The sequence below is a fragment of the Panthera leo genome, chromosome B2, assembly GCF_018350215.1.
Source record: "Panthera leo isolate Ple1 chromosome B2, P.leo_Ple1_pat1.1, whole genome shotgun sequence".
Taxonomy (NCBI): domain Eukaryota; kingdom Metazoa; phylum Chordata; class Mammalia; order Carnivora; family Felidae; genus Panthera; species Panthera leo.
Window position 1 is genome coordinate 117537937 of NC_056683.1, and position 22317 is coordinate 117560253.

Below are 22317 nucleotides of genomic sequence, written 5' to 3' on the forward strand. Positions count from 1 at the left end.
CATGCACCCAGGTGTAACGTTCAGCTTTAAATACAATAGTTTATGGATTTCAGTTATTACTGATGCTAAACCATCTTCCTTGGTCTTTAATTTGAATATTTGATTTTAATTTTTAAACCGAATTTTCATTCTAAGAGGGGTCCTAGAGCCAAAAAAGTAGGAGAAGTTCTATTCGGTTAACCCAGGGAACAGCCAATGCTCACAATGTTTATAGCACCACTATGATGCAGACCGACCAGTTCTCCAAGTCTGCAGATCCTGAGGGAGAGACGTTTTGGGGGGCGCGGGGGGCAGGGGGTAATGAAGTCAAAGCCATTTCATAATCACACTGAGCCATTAGTTGCCATTTCCGGGGAATGGACATTTTCACTGATAGTGACACAAGGGTGAGTGCCCCTGTTGGTATCATGACACACAGGTCAAAGCAGTGCCACCAAACTGTACCAAAGTCACTGTTTGTTACCACCGCGCACTCTCGGTGACATAGAAGCAAAGACAGTAAGGCGGCAGGCAGCTTCACTTAAGGATGTCCTTGATGAAACACAGAAAATAAAATTACTGTCTTACATCTCAACCGCCGAGTTCCTGTCTTTTTAACATTCTGTGGAATGAAATGGAAAATGGGCGTAGAACACTCCTGCGGCATACAGATTGACGGTGGATGTCTAGAGAAAACAAGTCCTGCTTGGATTGTGAATTGAAGAGGCTGCTTTTTCATAACCACCTTTTTTATTTGAGAATTACTGGACGACAAACCATGTTATTCAATTTGGCAGGCATTTTCTTGAAAATGAGGTGAACCTGTCTGTCATTTCAAGGAAAACAATGGACGATACTTGTGGCTGGTGATAAAATTCAAGCTTTGAGGTGAAACTGGGATTTTGGAAAACTAGTCCGGCCACCATGAGCTTGACAGCTTCCCAATATTTAAAGACTCTTATGAGATCAGTGGCCACCACTGTTTTTAGTGTCTCACTCATTGTGCCTCTTCCAGGATTTCATATCATTGGAACCACACACTACCTGTAGCCTTTCAGACACGCTTCTTTCACTATTTTTGAGCTATTTTAATAAATATTTTACATTTGTTCTGTTTAATTTGTAATGTGGTAAATTTCAATAATCTTGATTTTTACTAGGGTGAATTTTGGTAGATATACTTCACTTCGACAAAAGCTCTTTGGGTTCTTTGGTAATATTTAAGAGAGTAAAGTGTCTGAGGACCATTAACCTTAGAAATTGCTTGTGTAGCCTCTGTTGTCCCTAACCTATCACTGTTTCCTTCTCTCGTGGATATCTGTGTGCTTGCTGAATTTAGAAGGAAAAATTAAATCTACTGTTGTTGTTTGTGTTATTGTTGTTGTTTTTCCTTTTTGGTCAAATGGTCAACAGGTCAGCACCTGTTCAACAAATAGTTCAGGGAAATAACTTTGCTTCACCTGCTTTGCCTGAACATACTAATGCTGCTATGGTGCCCCTCACCTCAAGAGGCTCTCCAGTGGCCCCCGGGAGACTCTGGTCTCACTTTCAGGTCTTGGACCTGGTTGCCTTCCACCCCCATCTCTGTCTCTTCTGAGTGCCAACTATATTGCGCTCGATAACGTACACGCTAACACAACTTCACTTCAAAGACAAAAGTTCAGAGTTTGCTAAAATCACATCGATTTACTTAAGTATTTTTGCTTTCAAGAGTCAATTTTGAGATGCTTTCTCCAAATTTCCATTTGTTAAAAACAAAACAAAACAAAAACCCACGCCTGACTTTCACGCACAACTCATTCCCGTTCCAGAGGGAGGTGTCAGGAAGAGCACCTTCTTTCCTTCCACACTGTTAAATGGCCAAAGCTCTCTTTAGGCTTTGAGCCAATTACACTCCCTTACCTTTGAGGACAGTAAGGGAGTGATATTGGGGATGCCAGCAGGCCAGTTCATGGAGTTTTCTTTAAAGCTAACAGTAAATTTTTTTAATATTTATTTTTGAGACGGAGGGAGGGAGGGAGGGAGGGAGGGAGGGAGGAAGCGTGAGCAGGAGAGGTAGCAGAGAGAGAGGGAGAGAGACAGAATCCCAAGCAGGCTCTGCACTGTCAGCACAGAGCCTGACATGGGTCTCTAACTCCCAAACCATGAGATCATGACCTGACTTGAGAGCAAGAGTCAGATGCTTAAAACAACTGAGCCACCCAGGCGCCCCTAAAACCCACAGTAATTTTTCTATTGGAATCTTTATACTTGACACATTCAAGTCCCTATTAAAGAATTACTACCACACAGCAATTTCAGAACATCCTGTCAAATGAAAACATCAATTTTACCTCATTTTTAAACACCGTTATTTTATAAAATATGGATTTACTTATTCACTTAGCTTTGTATCATAGCTGCAACCTCAAAGACCTTTTGCACAAAATTTTTCTAAAATGAATCATGTTTCAAGTACATTGGTGGGAGTCTGTTATTTGAAAGATTCCCGTCATGAAGCCTTCTGCAAAGCAGCATGTAGTGTGGATTCAGACTGACCGTGGGTCAGTCGAGCTCTGTCACTCACCATCTGTGTGACTTAGGTGAGAGACTTAACCTCTCTAGGCCTCCATGTGTCCTCGTCGACACCTAAAATAGCCGTAAGAACTAGTTCTCAAACTAGTTGGCAAAGTTCTCAGACAAAGCGGGGCACAGAGCAGGCAACCAATGAATGTTAGCCAGTATTATTTTTACAGATTTTCATAGAGGAGACTTCAAATTTTGTTGGGTTTGCTTCCACCTTAAGTTCTGTTCTACTCTTGAAGACAGACACTGAAGACCGTGTCGGTTTCCCTGTTAATAATTGCTCGAACCGATGTAATGGTTCCCTTATAGGACGCTTCACCTAATCTAGCATGCTTTCAGTCAACCCCACACTCTCCTGAGGGATTTGACCTTCCTGAAGAACAGTGCCGAACATGCCCTTCCCCTACTCACGTACCCTGTGCAGATGACCTACACAGCAAAGTCTAATCTGAGGTACTGACACGCAAGGTCAGGACCTTCCATCTGCAATTTGCCGTTGACAAGTCTTTCCAGGTCTGCGGAGACCTCAACGCACGCCCACGTGTAGGATTTGCTCTTCCTGATACCATCCCATTGCTTCTCCACACGCTCTTTCCTCTCTGCTCGCCTCCATCTGTTCGAATCCTCCCCAGCCCTCTGCACAGAGTGGCTTCCCTGTTGCCTTTTCAGGGAGGTCTTCTCAGAAATGCCCATCAGAAACTCTCTCTCCTCCGGTCAACTTTCACAGCCCTTTATGAAGGCTACTCTTAAAACACTATTTTTTACTCTCTATATTATTAGCATTCGCGTTCCTATGCTTTTACCTCCTTGTCACAACAACTATCATAGTGCTTCGAACGTGGTCCTCTCACAATGGTACCCACTGATGAATCCACGAGTGAATGTAACAGGGACGGATCTGCAAGGCAAGCCTGAAGAGCAGGGGTTCGGGAGCGGGGGGAAAACTGGTTTCCTTCTTCTGTTCTCTTTTGTTAAATAACTGCACCTATAATATCTTGGGAGGACTCTGCCTTCTTTAAGAACCTGGCTTTCCTAAATCTTTGAAGCTCTGACAAAGATTTCTAAGAGTAGTATTTGGCCCAAAAGCTGGAATAAGATCTTCTGGTTCACTCTGCTAAGTTTAAATCTTGTGGGAACTTGATGTGAAAGCATTTTACAAAATCTTAAAGCTTTGTTTAAATTACAAGTGGACTAGAGAAAGGATATACTCAGTATCCGGTATTCTAGCTAGGCCTGTATCAATATTAGGTTCATTAAGACAAGGAGATGAGAAAACATTTCTCTGTGGCATCAAATAAAAGTTGCACTTAAAAAAATAGTATCAAACACCCTTATATCTTTTAGGGAAAAAAAAAAAAACTTTGAAAGCATATACGAACAGAACTTACTTACTAAGTATTTATTTTGCGTTTTCTTTAAACAGGAAGGTTAGTGGGAATCAAAAGAATTCATCTCTAGACCCAACTCTCTAGCTTACTATTAGTTTACATTTTCCCCCCACATCTTCAGAATCCAGTATGTTATTTTGTACTGACAGTACATCAAGTGGGAAGTATTTTTCATATTTTAAATAGCCACATGTGAGTACTGGCTATCGTACCGGACAAATCGAGATTCCCACTTGCTCTAAGGCTAACGGAACTATTTTCATCCATAAGCGTTACATCAACATAGGGCCAATAAGTCACTGAATGTAATTCTCATGGGGTCAGGAGTATCTAAAACACACACACGCACGCACTCACACTCATTGGTTACCATAGCAAAATTCTCTCCTAATGCCACCCACAAATTTACATTTTTAAAAAACAGTATCTGGGATGACTAACATGGGAGAAGTTATTCAGACAGATGAAACTATACTTAGCTCTACACATGGACGGCATTTAGGATTCCTGAGTAGAAATGACCTTTGCAAATTACTTTATTCTCTAGGATTCTAGTTCCTCATTTAAAAAGGAGGGGGGGTTGAGAGAAGATGATCTATAAGCAGTTTAAGATTGAATATTCTTTTAACTTTCATACTCTTCAATGCGCCCTTGTCTCGGGTATAATAAAGGCACAATGTCAGGCCCACCTCCTCAGAGGCCGGCGGCTGAACACATCAGTAGCGAGACTGGGTACCAAGGGCCTCAGCATGAAGAGCCGCTGGGGACCCAGAGCTCTCCCCTCATCTGAGGGGGGCAGCGCCTCCTCAGCCTTTGCTGCCATGACAGGCAGCAGAGTTTCTCATGTTTCTGAAGTTGTTCAAAGCCTTCCCATTTTAAGCACCATTAATCCAAGTTCTAAAAAAATACTGTTTGGGCCAAAAAACAAAACAAAACTTTGGGTATCACCTTCATGACTCTAATTTGCCAATTTTGCCTCAGCCTCCCCACCCCTTTGGGGCTATTTTTAATTCTCAATAATGAAAAACTGGAAAAAATATGCAGTATTTGTGACTAAGAGGTTAATAGCCTTAATAAATCTGTAAGAGATAATAAACACCTGAACAGAAAAAGGGGAAAAAACTGGCAACTCAAAGAAATGAAAATTGTGAGGTGTATGTGTATTTTAGCTTTACTAGCAATTAAAAAAAAAGAAAAATACATAATTAAAAAAAGGAGGGGGGGCAAATGCTCTTTCCTCACCAGATTGGCAAAGATTTCTTAAATGTTTTACAATCTTTAATGTCACAAAGGTGTAGGAAAACAGGTTGCTCATAAATTTAAGTGGGAGTCTAACTTGATAGTACCTTTCAGGACAGGCAGGCAATATGCCCAAAAGAAACCATTGTGGGGCGCCTGGGTGGCTCAGTCAGTTAAGCGTCTGACTTCGGATCAGGTCATGATCTAGTGGTTTGTGAATTCGAGCCCCGCGTTGAGCTCTGTGCTGACAGTTCAGAGCCTGGAGTCTGCTTTGGATTCTGTGTCTCCCTCTCTCTCTCTGCTCCTCCCCTGCTGATGCTCTGTCTCTCTCTCCCTCAATGTAAAACATTTTTAAAAATTAAAAAAAAAAAAAAAAAAAAAGAAACGAAACCCTGGGTGGCACACCAACTCTAAGCAGAATTCTAAAAACATTTGCACTTAGAAAACAATGAAGTTCATGCCCCCAAAATATACACACAAGTGTCATCTTTGCAGCTGTGTTTAACTGTGAAAACAGAGGAATAACCTAAATGCCCATCAACAGGTGTCACGTAAACCCCTCACGCATCCATTCAGTGGCTACTGAAAAACGATGAGATAATGGCAAGGAAGGTTATCTGCAATGTACCGTTAAGTGGAGGGGGGACAAACAGGCTATATAACAGAGTCAACAGTAGGAGCCTACACAAATAGAGGTGGGAATGTGTGACTGTGTACGTGTTCACACAGACACACTGTGAAAGGGAATTATCGACCTCCAGGAGCGGGGGAATTATGGGTCACTTGCATTTTCTGCTATCCCTCCTTTTTTAAAAACTTATAATTGCCTCTATTATTACCGGGAAAAAAAAAACCAATAAAGATCATTTCATCTTCAAAAACAATAGTGAATAGTAATTCTGTCCAAGGGCAAACTCTGGGAAATTAGTGGCTACCAGGCTCTCATGAATGCACAACAGCAGTGGTGTCCAGTGCCTCTTCCGTTGGGCAGTTCAAGTCTATTGGAGCTGACTCCTTGATAGCACCTGCCGGCTTTAAATGTTAAACGCAACATTCCACAGCACTGCAAAGTGAAAACTGTCCGTGCCTGAAAGCCACGAAGTCCAAAATGGCTTTTGAAGTCTCTGTACAAATCTTCATGTTAGGTTTGATTAATCTACACTGAAAACTAATGCTAATTTTAGGTATGAGACTAGCACAAATGAGGCAAAGGGAATAAAATGAAAATGCAACACAGTTGATATGCTGGAAGAACTCCTGGCTCCTGAACTGGAAACAGTCATCTGGAAGTCAATGGGTTTGTGCTTCCCCTTTTAAAAACAGAGTGATGCCTATCAGGGCCCACATGTAATTAGCTAGAACTCAGTTTGGCTACCAGTTCAGCCAATGTGGCTCTTCTCTCCTGTCAAGTCAGTTAGATAATGAATGCTAATTTCCTGTTTGGCTTTCGAGTTCATTTTGAAATCCTGAATATCACCCTGACTCTGAAAGGTTAGCTTGGACGCAACACGATCTTATTTAGAAATCAGTATTCACGGATGCCCAACAGCACAGGAAGCAACAGCACTAACTTAGAGTTATTTAATGTGGGAGGGAGATTGGGACTCAAGGTCTACCTCAAAGGAAGGATGGATTTACCGGGCTTGGGGTAATCCCAGCGCTAGTTCTGGTGGCTCTGTGAAACCCGGTACAGTGCTCTCCATCTTCTTGGACAACAAGTGCACAGAAAAGCCAAAGGCCCGATCACTGTGTTGTCAGCTTCTTGAAAGCACTCTCCATGCGAAATCCCTATGTCCTCAACCTGTTACAGGGCTCCATTTCACTACCGGACTGAGGCAGCTGTGACAAATCCCCAGGCTGATTTCATACCAACGAGTGCAGAGGACATGTCCACTTAATTTCTTTGCCATATTTAATATTTACTCTCTCCTTCTTGGAGTTCTCTTCTGCAGCTTTCATGACACCCTTTTGTCCTCGTTGTCTTCCTACTTTCCCCTCTCCTCCTGTTACATCCCCTTTGACCCGGCTCAGGTCACTCAAACCAAAGGCTTCCTCACTAGAGCACACATTCACATGACCTTCAGGCCTCCCCCTCCTGCTCAAAGCCTGTTGTGATTTCTCTCAAAGCTCCTGGCAACTTCCTGGACCTCTCCACGTGCACGTAGACCTCTCACGTGCAGCTCAAACTCAACATGTCTGGGGTAGAATATTCCAACTTTTATTTTATTCCTAAGATCAAGAAGGGTTCAAAGCTGACTCTAAAGGCTACAAAAAGTTCTTACAACGTGCCTTGGAAGCAAACTCTTTTGTATATTCTATTACCATCCTCAGTTCACACATGGCAGAACAGATACACAGAAAAGTGAAAGAGCCCACACAGGTCACACACCTAGGAGATAGATTTGAACCCAGAAGATCTGCTATGCTATATTTCCTCTTAACAAGCAGACCACCCGGTAAATTTCCAAATAACCCTGCTGTGGGCGTGTGTGTAAGACCGGGCCTTACAAATTCACTGCCAAACTCCCTCCAGAATGCCTAAGGCAGGTGCTCTCTCCTACAGTACCAAGAACAAAAAATACACCTTGCTTTAAGATAGCTAAGCCAAGGGACGCCTGGGTGGCTCAGCTGGTTAAGTGACTGGCTTGGGCTCAGGTCACGTTTTTGCGGTTTGTGAGTTTGAGCCCTGAGTCGGGCTCTGTGCTGGCAGCTCAGAGCCTGGAGCCTGCTTCAGATTCTGTGTCTCCCCCTCTCTCTGCCCCTCCCCTGCTCACACTCTGTGTTTTCTGTGTCTCAATAATAAATAAATGTTAAAAAAAAAAATTAAAAAAAAAGACAGCTAGCCAAGAAGACTGGCCATACTGCACATGACATATGGAAATAACACACGTATCCCATGAATAAATGAAATTACAGGTACCACCATCAACTCATTGGCTCAAGCCAGAAACATGGGATTCTCCCCTGCTCAATCTTCCCAACTCACTAACCTCCATATCCCCATGCAGTCACCAAGTTAGAAGCCTCTATCTCCTTACCATCTCTCAAATACATGAGGCACACCTTCTTCTCTGGATAAAGCTTAGCCTCTTTAGTGTGGCTCATAAGACCCTCTATGTTTGGGCCTCCTCCTCTCTGCACCCCCTCACCTTCCATCACTCTCCTTCCTACACGTGTCCTGCAACCCAGCTGTGCCTGATGGTGTATCCTTTGTAGAGGGTCAGGTTCACAGTACCAGATCTTGCCTGGAATGGCCTCTTCCATGCCTTTCTTCATCCAGCTATTCCGACTTTCTTGGAGGCTCAGGTGAGAAGCCCCATCCTCATGCACCGATTTTTGTTCCCGCCAAACTCAGCTCAGAACATATCTTCAAACTAGAGACCCTCTTTTGCTATAATGATTTATTGTGAATGCGGAACTTGTTTGATTTCAAAGTCCATGGTACACATTCGGGGATACCCAAAGGGCGTTCCATAGATCTGGTGTAACAAACAAGAAAACAAGCGAGTAAAACGAATGAATGGACGAGAGGCTGCTCCTCCATCATTTCCTCCTCTGGCTGCTCACTGCTTTCAGAAGAGAAGGAGGCATTGTCTGCTTTTTATCCTACATGAGGGATTATTCCAGGAGCCACAGGGACTTGTTTGAAGTCTGGGCTGAGAGAGGTCATGGTGCCAGCTGAGGCAAAGTCACGAGCTCCCCCTCCTGGGGCTCATTCTTTTGAGGCCACACAGACCAAACCATCCAGTGGGACTCTTCCTCCTCATCAGGACAGTCAGGGAGCACCAGTCTAGTGGTGACAAGGCCATTAACATTTTGTGTCCATTTGAGGGCTTGGAAACATGCATTTAGGATAAAATGGCAGGAGGGAGTCGTCCTTAACACAACATAAAAATAAAAAGTTACAGAGAAGTAGTGAAGTCCCCCATGCGTTGCGTGTTTCCCTTCTTCCTGGACCGTGCTCACTCCTCTCTGCCTCACAGCCGCCCAACCTGCAGCCGAGTGCCGGCCTCGGGAGGTTCAGCCCTCTGCGGGTTCCTCTTTCACCATCTTCTGTTTGCTCCCCTCTCCCCTACTTTCAATGCTTGATCAAAAGCTCAGAGCTACTCTAAAGGAAGAGGTCGGGTCAGATCAGGAGGAGAGCTGCTCGCGTCTGAGAAAGGGAGATGGGGCAGATATATCATCAGTAGTTATTTCTTCTTTTCTGGTCCTGCTCTTTGCCTCTGCCCACCTGGCTGCCTCTGTGGGATCCTGGCAGGGCAGGTGGAGAGCAGCTGAAGGGGTTCAGACACACTCCTCCTCTCAGCCTCAACAGGCACCAGGCAAGGGACAGTGTTCAAGAACAAACTGCAGCCAGCGGGGGGTGGGGATGCTTAGATGGCTGCAGACACAGGTAACTCCGATTTGTCCTTCAGATTTCACTCAAACTCGGTTTCTCAAGTAAAAGGTTAAATTTACAGTATTTGGCTCTCTCCTACTGCATTACTTCCTTAGAGCAGTGAGCACATCTGCAATTACATTTTGTTGGCTCACATTTGCACCTCCCTTCCTAGAGCGGATCCTTCCCGAGGAAGGGGACCATGTTTGTTTTGTTTACCAATTTGACAATTTGAATCCTCAGTGCCTAAGCTCTACCCTAGAACACTTTGGTACTCATTAAGGATTTTTTTGAATGGATGGATGAATCTTTCCAAATTTACCTAGTTTGCTCACCTTACACGTGAATTTACATTTTAACCTCCTAAATCTGTTTCACAAGGCTGCTTATAAAAGAGGTCCTCTGAGAGTCAAACTTCAAAGGCTGTGTGTGTGTGTGTGTACGCGCGTGTGCATGTGTGGACACGCACCCACTGAAAAAAAGGAGTAAAAGGTGCTAGGAATAACTGATATGACCAATTCACATTAAAACTTGTAAGACAAATATTGAAAAGTCAATTGTATCTTCCTAAATCAGCAACAGCTAGAGAAGATTCATAAGACCTCTTTTGGGTAAGAAAGTTACACAAGTTGGTTGGAAGAAGAACACCTATAAATGGAGAGAGATATTTTACGTTTGTGGGAAAGAAGATTTAATATCATAAAGATGTAATTCTCACCATACTGAGCTACAAAGTGGGTGCAGTTCCAATTAAAATACCATAGGACTATCTTAGAACTCAACAATCCGATTCTGAAATTTATATGGAACGCCAGGAGCCCAGAATAAAGACACTCGAAAAAACACAATTGGGAGACACATCCTACCAGATTTCAAGACTCATTTTAAAGCTATAATAATTGAGGCAGTATGGCACTGGAGCAGAGATAGACACAGGAAACAAGTACCAAGAAACATCCCCACGTATACAAGAAAACTGATACATGACCTGCAGATTAGAGAGGGAAAGGATGGGCTCTTCAATAAACAGGGCTGGAATGCTGGTACTTATAAAGGAAACAAACGATCACTGTTTCTTATCACACAGAAAAACCGATTTCTTATGGATTAAGGATTGATCTATGGAAGGCAACATTAACATGCTTTGATCAATAGTATCTTTAACACCTCAGGGTATGGAAAGAGCATAAGCCATAAAGAAAAGCATGGTAATTAAACTGTATTAACTCTATTAATAACTACATTCAATATACTAACTATATTGACCTCTACTTCAAATAAAAGACAAACCACAAACCCAAAGATACCTGCAACACATAAATCCGTAACAAAGGATTAGAATCCAGAATCCATCAAGATCAGTAAGAATGAGAAAGTTATAGGTCATTTCGTATTAGTTCAGTATAAACTAAAACATGAGAGGGGAGTTTGAGCAAGCATGGGAGCCATCACTTCTGTGTAAGACACCTGGCCTGACCATGAGGTGTATTCTGTGACTGGCATTCCTGTGAGGTATGTATCCATTAACCGATCAGTGTAAAAGCATTTTAAAAACAAAAAAGCAACTTGGTATATGTGCTATGCAAAAAACCTACCTTTTAAAACCCTAATACAAACGTAATTATGAACATTTACCCATTTCACTAAGAATTCTTTAGCACAACTTTTAGTGGCTATATTTTAGTCATCACACGGAAACAGCCTAAGATATAACCAATCCCTACTGTTGGCCATTTAGACTGTCCGTGTGACTGTGTGTGTTTGGGTATATATATACACACATATATATGTGTGTGTGTATATATATATACATATATATACACATATATATACACATACACACACATGCACATATATATACATATATATGATAAATACTCTTGTAAGTAAATCTTTGTATACATCTCTGATTATTTAAGATAAATTCTTAACAATGGTTTAAATGGTAGGTACCTTTAATGTGGGTTTTGCCAAATTGTTCTCTAGGAAATATTACTAATTTATAAAGCTGCACAGGACTATTATTTTTCCTCTCTTAACCTCCCCAACACTAGTTAAAAACAAAATTTGCCAGATTTATAAGTGAAAACTTGTACACTAAATTTTTAATTTGTATTGATTTAAATAGTGAGGCTGAACATTTTTTGTTTATTGTTCACTTAGTTTCTACGTGGTTTACTTAACTCTTTGCCCATTTTTCTACTTACATACTTAATTTTTTGATGAGACCCAAGAGTTCATAATATATTCAGGATATGGACTCCTTCTCTGCCAGGCATATTGAACTTTGTCATTTATCTTCTACTTTGGTTTAAGTTTTAAATTTTTTATATAGCCAAAGCAATCTTTTCCTTTTTGGTTCATTCTCTAATATATAATTTTTCATGTATATTTAAAGGAATTAACTCATCTCCCTTTTGTGCCCCCTACAATAAAAACGCCTCATCTAAATGAAGGCAATAGCACCTTCTTCAAAGGGTCATCGTAAATGTCAATTAAGACAACCTATACTGATATACCTTGGTTTGGTTTTTTTATATATACATATAAATTTTATTTTATTTTTTAATGTTTTTATTTATTTTTATTTATTTATTTATTTTATTTATTTTTTATTTATTTTTCAGAGAGAGAGAGACAAGAGAGACAGAGAGAGACAGTGGGTGGGGGAGACAGTGGGTGTGAGTGGGGGAGGGGCAGAGAGAGAGGGAGAGACAGAATCAGAAGCAGGCTCCAGGCTCTGAGCTGTCAGTACAGAGCCTGACGCAGGGCTTGAACTCATGAACCGTGAGATCATTACCTGAGCTGAAATCGGACAACTAACTGCCTGAGCCACCCAAGTGCCCCTATACTGATATACTTTGCCAACAGTAAAGCAATATAGAAATGTCAATTATTAGCAGCCCTCAGTACATGACAGTTATTAACATTACATGTCCATTGGACAGCAGAGTTAATAACTATATGCAGGTAACGTGAGTAGATATATTTGGGATAATAAAATCTGAAAAAATCACATGGACCACAGGAGACAGACACCGTGAGGGAGTACATTTCACGTCCCTCGGCAGGTTGAGGAGCGCAAACGGTCAAGACAGAAGCCCCAGAGGATACAGACGCTTACCTTACTTACTCTTCCCCTTCCTCCAACTCCGTCTCTTTGTGCACCACCACTCTCGTGACCGACATGTCGGGGTGCTGCTCTCTGGCTTCCCTGATGGCCTGGGCCAGCGCCTGCCAGAGTCAGGAGAGAGCACTGTGAGCACAGCAACGGGCTGCTTCCCAGGTTGGGAAGACAGACGTACGCTGATGAACTGGGATTCCATGGCAAGCAAAGATGGCTTTATTGCTTTCTTTGAGGGAGCAGGGATTTTAAGTGGGCTCATAATTCTTTTTAGAGAATGCTTCTCACTTCCCCAAATTTCCCATTTCCCCCCAGTCTTTTCAAATGATACATGTACAAGAGACATGCAGACTCTGAAGCCCAGCCCCGTACTCGCCACGAGACTTGGAGAAAACAGATCTTCTCTGATCTTCATATTCTCACCTGTAACCTGAGACTAACGCTAAGGTCGTGAGGATCATTTTGAGGTTCACTGTGCAGATTGGAGGAATGATGTAACAGCCTGTCTATTCACCCATGGGTACTTGCTGTCACACAGCTCAAATGCCAAGACACAGGACCAGACCAAACCAGACCAGATCACAAGCTACCCTTGTGGTTTCTCACTAGCTGTTTGAGGTAAGATGTTTGTTGAGCTGTTATGTTGCAGGAAAAAGATCTATAAACTTCTAGGGCACAGAACAATAAAAACGGCAGCAACACTGATAACATACAATTGCAAAGTGAAAGGACAGAGACAGACTACTCTTCAGCAAGTACAGGTCTCTATTTTACAGTCGAAAACACTGAAGGCACAAAAGTCAACAGGTCGTGCTTGAGGCCATCCTGCGGCTGGGCCACAGGGCAGGAGCAAGACTGGGACGCCACTCCACTGGCTCCTAGGCTCTTCCCAGACCGCACGGTGAGAAAACGAAGTTTCTTTGTATTTTATCAGAAAGCAAGCTGCATACAAGTGTTGTGACAAAGTGGAAAGATCCTATTTTTCTGAGGGTAAGGTGTTTAAAGATGTCTTGGGGAGAAAGTAAAACACCATAAAACACCACTCAAAATCTAAGAAAGAATTCTGGAACAGAAAGGGAAGGCTTCAAGGATGGAAAGCACCATATCTCATATGGACACTATGCCTTTGAAAGAAGCAGCCCAAGTTTTCCTGTTTCTCTGTCATCTGCTGAAGGGCACAACCGCATTTGTTGTTTGTGGTACAGTTTCTGTCAGCTGAAAGGTTACTGAACAAAACCCCAAGCCTCATTCCACACACACAGAAAGGTAAAGCTGCAAAAAAAGAAATTGTTTTTATGCCAAAAATTTTTACACAGAAGCTTGGAAGACAGTTGAGGGTGCTCGAATTTCCACTAGGGAATAAACTCTGGTGACCCACCTGTGTCAGGGCAAGAGAGAACTCAACCAGGGGACTCTCCGATTTGAGCAGCCCAAGTGTTTGTCAGGTTGTGGGAGTCTGAGGGCCGGAAGGCAAGACGGGTGGGGAGAAGGGCAGCGGCTTATCTCAGAGGAGGTCAAAAATGTTTCCGTGTCTCTATGGCTGCGATGGGAAAGGGGATGGGAAACGGGGAACAGCAGAGTGGCTCCGCATTTTTGTGTTCAGAGGGAAGTGAGAGATCAGAACAATCAAAACGGTCTACTCCATGTTGGTTTCTGGAATCCAATTTGGGAGAAGGACAGCTCTGATGGGAGCCAAACATAGCTACAGACAACCTGTCAGATACTTTTTAATTCATGTTCGTTACACAGGTCTGCCTACATTAAACTAGTACAAATGTGAAAGGGGAAATAGAAAATGATGCCCAAGGGAAGGGAGCACGTGTGAAACATGTTTCAATGAGCAGAAAAGTAGGGAAACCAAAAACTGCTTAATCGTCTTCAAGCACATTTGAAATCCGTTTACCATTAGTTCCATTCAGTCTGTAGTACCAGTGTATGAAATTAAATACTGTAAAATGGTAATTTATTAAAGCAACAGTAAAGATTGTGAGGGAACTATTTCACATCATCCTGCAAACTAAGAAGTTATTTTATTGGAAAGAAACACACTCTGGTGGGTAACTGCAGTGTCCTATGTCCCTGGTACACAGCGGGGCATCGGGACACACACAGGTGCACCAGCCGCAAAGCAAGTGTCCTAAATGCATGCCTCTTTAATCTGCCAACACAAAAGAGATTCCTTTTTTTTCTATCTTGCTCAGAGGAAGGGTTTCTTTCCACTATTAAAATTCTTTTAATGTACAGAAAGGAACCGAAAAATGGGTCAATGATATTCAAGTCACTTTGTGATCAGTTTCAGTTTTTGGCAGGGAAGTGATTTCACTCTAATTTTAAATACTTGCATGGTCTCATTACAGGCTAAAAGGGAGAGGGAGCTTCATCAGCTTCTGGTGACAAGCATACCAGAAGCCACAATTAAATGTACTCTAACAAGTTTATGCATCTTAGAATTAAAACATGAAAACGTTACAAAAAAGTATCTGTTCTCTTCATATGGGGTATCTGACCTTGGGTTTAAAATGGGCTGAAGCACATCACACCGACAAGGTCATGTCCCTACTGTCACACGTAAAGCTGCAGGGTTTTTTCCTAATCTAAGAGTCAGGAATAGGTGTTATTTTGGTACTTAAATTTCAGACCATGTTTTTATTATTTGCTGTTCAGAAGCAGTATTATCTAGATTTGAGTTTTCAGGTCAAAGACAAAAGAATACACATGAAATAAAGCCTGAGAGTACCCTCGAAGGGAACACGTGACATCAGAAAGTCTGAAAGGGCACAAGGTCAGTGGAGAGACAGGGTAGGATAGACTGCCCCAGTGAAGGGAAGAAATCCTTTGTCTGGGGAACTGGCAGCTTGGTTTCCACGGGGTCACTCATTTTCCCGTGGAGAACAGGCACAGGTATTGTCCTCTACTAGGAATCTCTATTACAAAGTCAAGGTTCAGGGGTCAGGACAACCCTTGAACCACTGATAGCTCTCGAGGAATGAAGAAACACATTAGGAAATATGTAAGTAAAATCATGTTTACAGGGTTTTAAAAAATGTGATTTTCTTTTTAGGCATGGAAGAAAATCTCTCTTTGGTCACATAGAGTGAGCTTTTTTTAAATGAGAAGTTTTGTCCTCTAAAATCCTCTTTCCTGAAGTTGATATTGTGCTCAAAGCTGGGTAACTATCATCTGTTCCTACTCCCCGGCCAAGATGGTCAACTAAACATTCCTTTTCCTGCGAGTTGTTATTAAGAAAACAGCTTGGTTTCCTTTAAAGTGGAGTTAAAATCACTGAGAAAATGACAAAACAAAAAGCTCCCGTCACTTGGGGGCCGCAGCCCAAAACTGAAGCCACCCTCAAAGTATCCCACAGTTCCACGCGTCACCTGGATTTTAAAGCCACGCATTCTGCTCAAGCGAACATTGGAAAGAAAGCACGATTCTTTTAAACATTTTTCTGAATCCGTGTAATCTTCCACTTTGGAAGAGACCTCAGATTTCCTTCCCCCACCCCTCGATAATAGTAATGACTGGGGGAAACATCTAGTGGTAAAGAGTCCAACTTTCCTGAGGCTATAAGAAAAATACTGTATAAGTTCCTGAAAGTAGGCACAAGTCAAACTTGGTGGCTTTTCTTACTTAGCTTTGGAAAGCCAGTGTCACTGAACTGCCATTCATTCTTTAATCCATGATTTGACTTTAGGCCAGGCCCACATGAATACCTAATAGATGCCGGGAATCCTCTCCATTACTTTGACTCAAAAGTGCATGTAAAGCCAGTGTGAAATAAGCAGCAAAATCCATGTTCTATGCGGGTTCAGCATCAGGCAGGCTGAAAGGACAGGCTGTGTCTAGCGTGGGAAGCATCAGTGCCACGCTGAGGACGTAGATTCTTCCAGGAGGCACTGGGAGAAGGGGAATGACACAGGGACAGGATGTGACGGCACATGCCAAACTTAGAGACGTGGTCACTTTCAGAACCAGAACTTCAGGTCTTTACCTGGTCATGATCGATGTCCGCATCTCCTGTGATCACGATGCGTTTCTCAATTCTTGTTTCAGATATTCCACCTTTCACGGTCTAAAGGGGGGACACAGCAATCATTAAAGCATGTTTATACATAATGGGGGAACGAGAACGGAGCACACTCAGACCTTCTGACCATTAAGACAACGTGCACTGAGGGGAGAAGACTGATGTTCTGGAAACACCATTTTTAAGCTCGATAGAGATTCCTATTGTTAAAGTGGTAGCATCTGTAAGTATTCCTCAACTGAAAGCAACTTTAAAACTAATTTATCAAGATTCAGGTGAGATTAAGATAAGACAGATGCCATGAAATCCAAACAGTTCTGTTGGGACATTCCATTACAATTTCCCTGAATTTCTTTACTCCCAAGTGGCCCACTTGTTAAAGGAGGAAAGAAGAAATAATTCTTTGGTTTATGTAGAGTTACAAGGAATCCTAACAATTTAGGTACTTGATTTAGGTTTGAGAATTGCTTGACGTTATAGTTTTGACTGCTTGATTCTCATCATACAAATCCATTTGGTAATTCTGTTCATTTGGTTTAGTGCAGTAATAAAAAAAAAAAAAAGACTTGGATTTGGTTTAAGATACAGAAGGTACAGGAGGATGATATAAAGATATTCTCTCAATGTTGATTTGATTACAGATTCTGCATGTGGCTGTGTCTGCTAACAAAGTCTGTGTGAATGGACATGGGGCAGGGTCCTGTGTGAACTGCCACACAGTGACTGGCTTGGAACAAGCTGGCACAGCCTGGGACACGATAGAGGCTGAAGAGATCACGTGGCTGTGACGCTGAACTATGGACAAATACCGCACAGTCCTGAGAAAGCACACATCCAACCTCTGCAACTCTGTTAAGTTATACGCTAAGTCACAAGTCATAGCACTTTAATGTAAGAACCAAGGTAATCAGTAGCCTTGATAACTGGATACTTTTTTTTTTTTAAGCTTATTTTGAGGGGGAGAGAGAGAAAATCCCAAGCAGGCTCCGCACTGTCAGCCCAGAGCCCAACATGGGGCTCAAACTCACAAACCGTGAGATCATCACCTGAGTCGGAATCAAGAGTCAGACGTTTAACCGACTGAGCCACCAAGGTGCCCCTGGATACACTTGAAAATGAGCATCAGTACCACCTTGCGTTTATGTGGCGTTTTTTAATTTACAAAGTTTCTGGTTGAAACACAGGGTGAGACCCGCATAAAAGATACATTTAAAAACCTTCAAGCGCTAATGAAACATGAGAGGTAGGAGCAGAGGGAAACATGGGAAAATAACGCTGGAGCTAGAAATCGGAGGACGGCAGCACGCATCACAATCACCTGGAGGGCTCCTACAACCACCGCCAGGGTTTCTGCAGATCTGGAGTGGGGCCACGGGATTCACACAGGAATGACTGCTGCTGCTAGTCCGGAGCCAGACTTTAAGAATCATTGGTCATCTGGTGTTAGAGACTGAGAGAATGATCTGGAAAAATGCTCCCTAGCCATGGTAGGAGTATCTTAAATCAATGAGGGGAAGATTCGATTACTTGAACAACTTGCTGAACATTTTGAATGACGGGTCTTCATTCACTTGCTTCAGTCAGGAGGGTTGATTTGTACTTGTCAAACGTACGCCTCCACTTGGACCACATTCTCTCTCTGCTCCTGTAGCTGTCTCATGTATAGTTATTCAGGACATATTTTTACCTCCTTGTACTTTACAGAACTACATTTGTCAATGGAGCCCAATTTCTCAGATACTTTAAATCCAAGCATTTTTACTCCACTGGCGCTGTCTGCGTATTATTGTGAAGTGTGTATGGGAACAAAGAAACAATTCAGAAAAGATCCTGTTTGCAATGTACCACCACGGGCTGCTTTACCTTGGTGATGTGTGTTGTCGTCGTCGTCGACACGGACTCAGATGTGATGGTCTGTGCCGTCAGTAACGTCCCCGAGTCACCACCAGCCCCGCCATCAATCTTTGGACAGTTAGGGGGAAAAATACAAAGTAATGCTTAATTTCCATTATGTCGTCAGAGAAGAGCTTCCCCCCTCGCCCATCGAATGTGCATCTTTTGAAATCTTCCAGATCAGCAGGAAATGTTATCTGCCACATTTTGTAGATTTACTGAGCAGGAGGCTGGCTGGCATTCAAACAGAGTAAACGCAAAGGCTAAACGCACGTGGAGAAGCAAAACCCTGGGAGGGAGAAAAAGGAAGAATCACATAGAAAATGGGGCTGAAAGCTACAAGGGAATCAGGAGAGAATTAGACTGAAGGCCTTTTGCAGAAGACAGAAAAAGAAACTAGAGAACCAGACAGAGAAGTTTCCACAGTGACCAGAAGTGCTGAGTTCATTGTTTTTTAAGCACAGGCGGTAAAAACAGATAAACGTTTTCTTATTTAAGAAGCAACAGAACCTGACTGGGATAGACTAAACTTACGTGATTTGGTTATTTGCTTATCTCTAGTAGATTGTTCTAAATGACATTGTTCCTGTAATCGTTTGTTATGAGCATATATAGGGGTATGTATATTTTAACACGTATGCATGCATGTTCTCTATTTATATCATATATAAATCCCATGCATATATCTAAATAGGTTTTAACTTGTTTCCTTTGATACTAAAAATGGTAGAAAGTTCTAGAGTTTACCAGGAAAAATATGAAACAAATGAATAGCCTATGAGTATATGTGATGACCACCATTCTGGTCTCCCTTCCTGACACTGACACAAGGAAATAACCAGAAAGCCCAGAGCCTTTCTAAGTTATGGGAAAATTTCTCTCACACTTGGGTCATGCACCTGTATTTACTAGGCCACTCACTATACTACAGACACACAAGTACATGCTCTCCTACCACACCCATTCATAAGAAACCTGTTTTTGCTTATATGGACCTATGCCCATATGTGGATAACAGATCTAAAAATAATTTTGAGGAATATTTAAACACACTCAAATTAAACCTTTCAAAAAATATTTTGAGAGAGGGCAATAATCTGCCCTCCTCCCCCATGGTACAATCCGACCAAAGGACACCGAATTTCTCAGTCGAGAACGTAGTTGTACAAATTTAGAAACAGTTCCATTCTGATATGATGAACACTTTCCCCTTTTTTGTTACCATTATGGTTAGACATCTTAATGCTTATTTCAAGTCTTTACAGAATCAATTTCTAAATCGCTACCTAAAATTAAAAACACAAATCTGGTAATTATTTGGACACAGAGCATCATATTTACAGAAGATCAACAACATGTCTTCAGAAAATAACCCCATGTGAAGGAGAAGCTCAGATGTGTATGTGGACTTGGCAAGCAGGAATGGGATGACTGGATCCATCTTCACGGAGTGGGGGGGGGGGGGGGGACCTAACTTCTACCAATCCACAAATTATATCAGATCCAATAAACTTTGTTAAGACTCCCAAAATGACTTATAATAATATGAACAAGACAGGTACTGCCTGTCCTAAAATAATCGTGTGGATGCTTCCCCCTGTAATTACTGGATCACCAACGTGACTACAGCTCTCGGTCTCAATCTAAGAAGCAATATAGCAAGTTAGGTAGTTGAAGCGCAGTTACGAGCCGGGGATACAGAAAGCTACATTGAAGTCAGAAACATGTAAACTGGAAGACAAATGAAAATAGAAACAAAGGAAAAAAGAAGTCAAAGAGTCCAAATCTAGAGTTTTTGTACCTGTGGAGACTCATATGTGATGGTTTTGGTCTCAGTTTGGACAATAGGGACTTCCTTGGTGGAGATTTCTGTCCTTTGTGAGGCATCAGAAATTGTTACCATCTCTGTTTTTACCACTGGTGGCTGAGGTGGAAAGGAAGGGAAAAGTAAATTCTAGAGGTAATGAAGTAAAAGTGTTTAATGGAGCCTTCAAAAATAATTGGAAAAAAATATCCAAGCACGCACTCATGCACAAGAGTATAGGTAAACAAAAGATACAAAAGAAAGACACTTTCCTTCAAACATCATAGTAGATGCATGCATGCGTGTGTGTGTGTATTCTTCATATATATATATATAATACACATATATATATATATATATATATATATATATGAAGAATAAGCTAACATAATGGCTCCCTAAATTATGGTATACTTCAAGTTACCATGGTCCCAATTACATGTCAAATGTGGCATGGAATATATACTTTAGCTCTGGGGCAAGTTACCATAAAATGGAACAGAAAGCAAAATGGAATGAACTATGTGAAGTGACAGGTCTCAATTTTTACTGCGTTTTAAAGAACCACATGGTTTATGTGAAGGCTGTCTTTAATGGCCACATCAGCTAGGGAGATGAAGAGTTGCCCCTTCCCCCCAAAAGGACTCTTCTATCCTACTGACACAGATATTCCACTTTCGGAAAGAATATCTTCAGGTATGATTTTTTTCAATCACACTTGTCTAAAACTCACGGTGCTTCTTTTGTGTTACATAAGTTAAGACATTATATCTGGAGTTACTCCGCCAACATGGCATTAAGGCTCTGAACAATTAAAACATTAAAGAACAGGGTCACGGCCTGTTAGCATTGTAGTCTGCAGAGCATGTATGTTTAATACAACACCAGACCATACTACTACCAAAATACTACAGTTTTTTTTCTGAGAGAAAATTCCCAGATGTAATTATTTAAAGAGGAACAACCGTATATTAAACGCAGAAAATAATAAGAGTGTTTGAAGGCTCCTGAAATGTCTTCTCTGAAGTGAAACAGGAGGTTGACAAGTAACGTAGTAAAAATCCAATTAATTATTTCAAGACAAAGTCACTTCACTATTTTCCAGCCCATCAAAGAAAGCAAATATGGATAATGCCTACATCGTGGGCATTTAATTTTAGAATCGAGAAAGTCTCACGGAAGCAAACCTTCCCTCAATGTAACTTCGACTCTCAATTCAGAGACACTGTACCTCATGACCAAGACTTAATCTACCAGGAGTGTGGAAAGTTCTCTTTCTTGAAGAGAAAATGTTAAAGACTCCTATCCAAGGTAGATAATCGACAAAACAGATGATCAACCTGCAAATCATCCAGAATGGAGGACAGGACAGAATGAGGAGAGGATCCTCCTCTCGAAGAGTCTAGCCTCTGGCTGCCCACAAGGAAAGAAAATGCTCTTCACCGATCCACACAATCCCAGGAATCTAAAACCAGCAATCACAGCGGTATTCGAGAAATGTTTTTTCATCACTGCCAGATGCTGAACTAAGAGCACCATGGTAATCAGAACCAGTTGCCATCGCTAAAAATCTAAAGTTGAAGGGAGAACGAGCCAGAAGGTCAAACCCAATCATGACAACAGCCGCACACACACTCACACCGACCGTTTGTCAACGATACAGATACAATTTTCTCATTAAACCAACGAAAAAGGCATTTAGCACAAGGAAGCAGTGCAACTAAAGACAAACAGTTGAAAACATCCAAAACATGCAAAGAAAAATTTAAATGTGCAACGAGAAGGGGGTTGGGGGTGGGGGGAATGGTGTGGCTGTTGGAGGCAAGTTTTACTCTGTCAGGTGCGTCCAGGTGCAGTAAAGAAGCCAGAAACCACGAACCGAGCTGGCAGAGAATCAACAAAGCAGTGCTTTCCCCCGTC

At 41.9% G+C, this 22317-nt stretch overlaps 1 protein-coding gene across 23 annotated transcripts in view; it reads right to left on the bottom strand.

The window, feature by feature from the left end:
• EPB41L2 (erythrocyte membrane protein band 4.1 like 2) overlaps window positions 1–22317 on the bottom strand; it is a 219757-nt gene that overhangs the window by 5935 nt on the left and 191505 nt on the right. For 19 of the 23 annotated variants that reach the window (XM_042939821.1, XM_042939817.1, XM_042939816.1 and 16 more), the window contains 4 exons: window positions 20395–20517; window positions 18564–18662; window positions 16665–16745; window positions 12674–12783 (listed from right to left, as the gene is read on the bottom strand). In XM_042939821.1, the coding sequence (XP_042795755.1) occupies window positions 12679–12783; window positions 16665–16745; window positions 18564–18662; window positions 20395–20517 (408 nt within the window). In that variant the 3' untranslated portion in view covers window positions 12674–12678. Of the gene's footprint in view, window positions 1–12673; window positions 12784–16664; window positions 16746–18563; window positions 18663–20394; window positions 20518–22317 lie in introns of those variants that run through there. The other 4 variants (XM_042939824.1, XM_042939827.1, XM_042939831.1 and 1 more) reach the window with 2 other exon arrangements.